General features: G+C 57.8%; 1 protein-coding gene across 1 annotated transcript in view; it reads left to right on the top strand.

Moving 5' to 3' along the window:
• Positions 1–438, top strand: part of UBAP2L (ubiquitin associated protein 2-like) — a gene marked incomplete at its 3' end in the record, with an annotated part of 9,998 nt that overhangs the window by 4,405 nt on the left and 5,155 nt on the right. Inside the window, exon 7 of the mRNA XM_010160781.1 lies at positions 374–434. Within this exon, the coding sequence (XP_010159083.1) occupies positions 374–434 (61 nt within the window). The remainder of the gene's footprint in view (positions 1–373; positions 435–438) is intronic.

The raw sequence follows: 438 nt of genomic DNA, 5'->3' as shown, positions 1-438 counted from the left end.
CCCCGATCAAACGTGCATAGTGCTGGAGCTCCTGCAGCAAAGTGTCCCTGGGTATTGGCTTCTGCAGCAGAATAAATCTCCCTACCGCAGCTGCGGTGTTCGGCCCTGCTTCTCCCACAGACAGACATGTTGGGACACAGCCGCAGGAGAGGCTTGGAAGCGTTAGGGGTTGGCTGCTGTCAGGACTTCGGCCTTAAGCCAGATGCAGAGCAGGTTTCTCTGTAGCCTGCAGCAGCCAAGCTCACGGCAGGCTCTCGGGAGCAGCCGGGTGGGGACAGAGCCGCGCGGTATTTTGTGTAGGCAGCGTCCTGCAATATTTCTGCACCTGGGTACATCCGCCTGGTCCCCTAACTCTCTTCCCTTCCTTCCCTAGCACACAAGCGTGGAGAGTGAAGCAAACCTCCATTCTTCTGCTAGCACTTTCTCCACCTCCTCCAG

Source organism: Eurypyga helias, unplaced genomic scaffold (genome assembly GCF_000690775.1).
Source record: "Eurypyga helias isolate BGI_N326 unplaced genomic scaffold, ASM69077v1 scaffold24411, whole genome shotgun sequence".
Taxonomy (NCBI): Eukaryota; Metazoa; Chordata; class Aves; order Eurypygiformes; family Eurypygidae; genus Eurypyga; species Eurypyga helias.
Note: the sequence above shows the minus strand (reverse complement) of the source record. Positions and strands in the feature narration are given on the sequence as shown.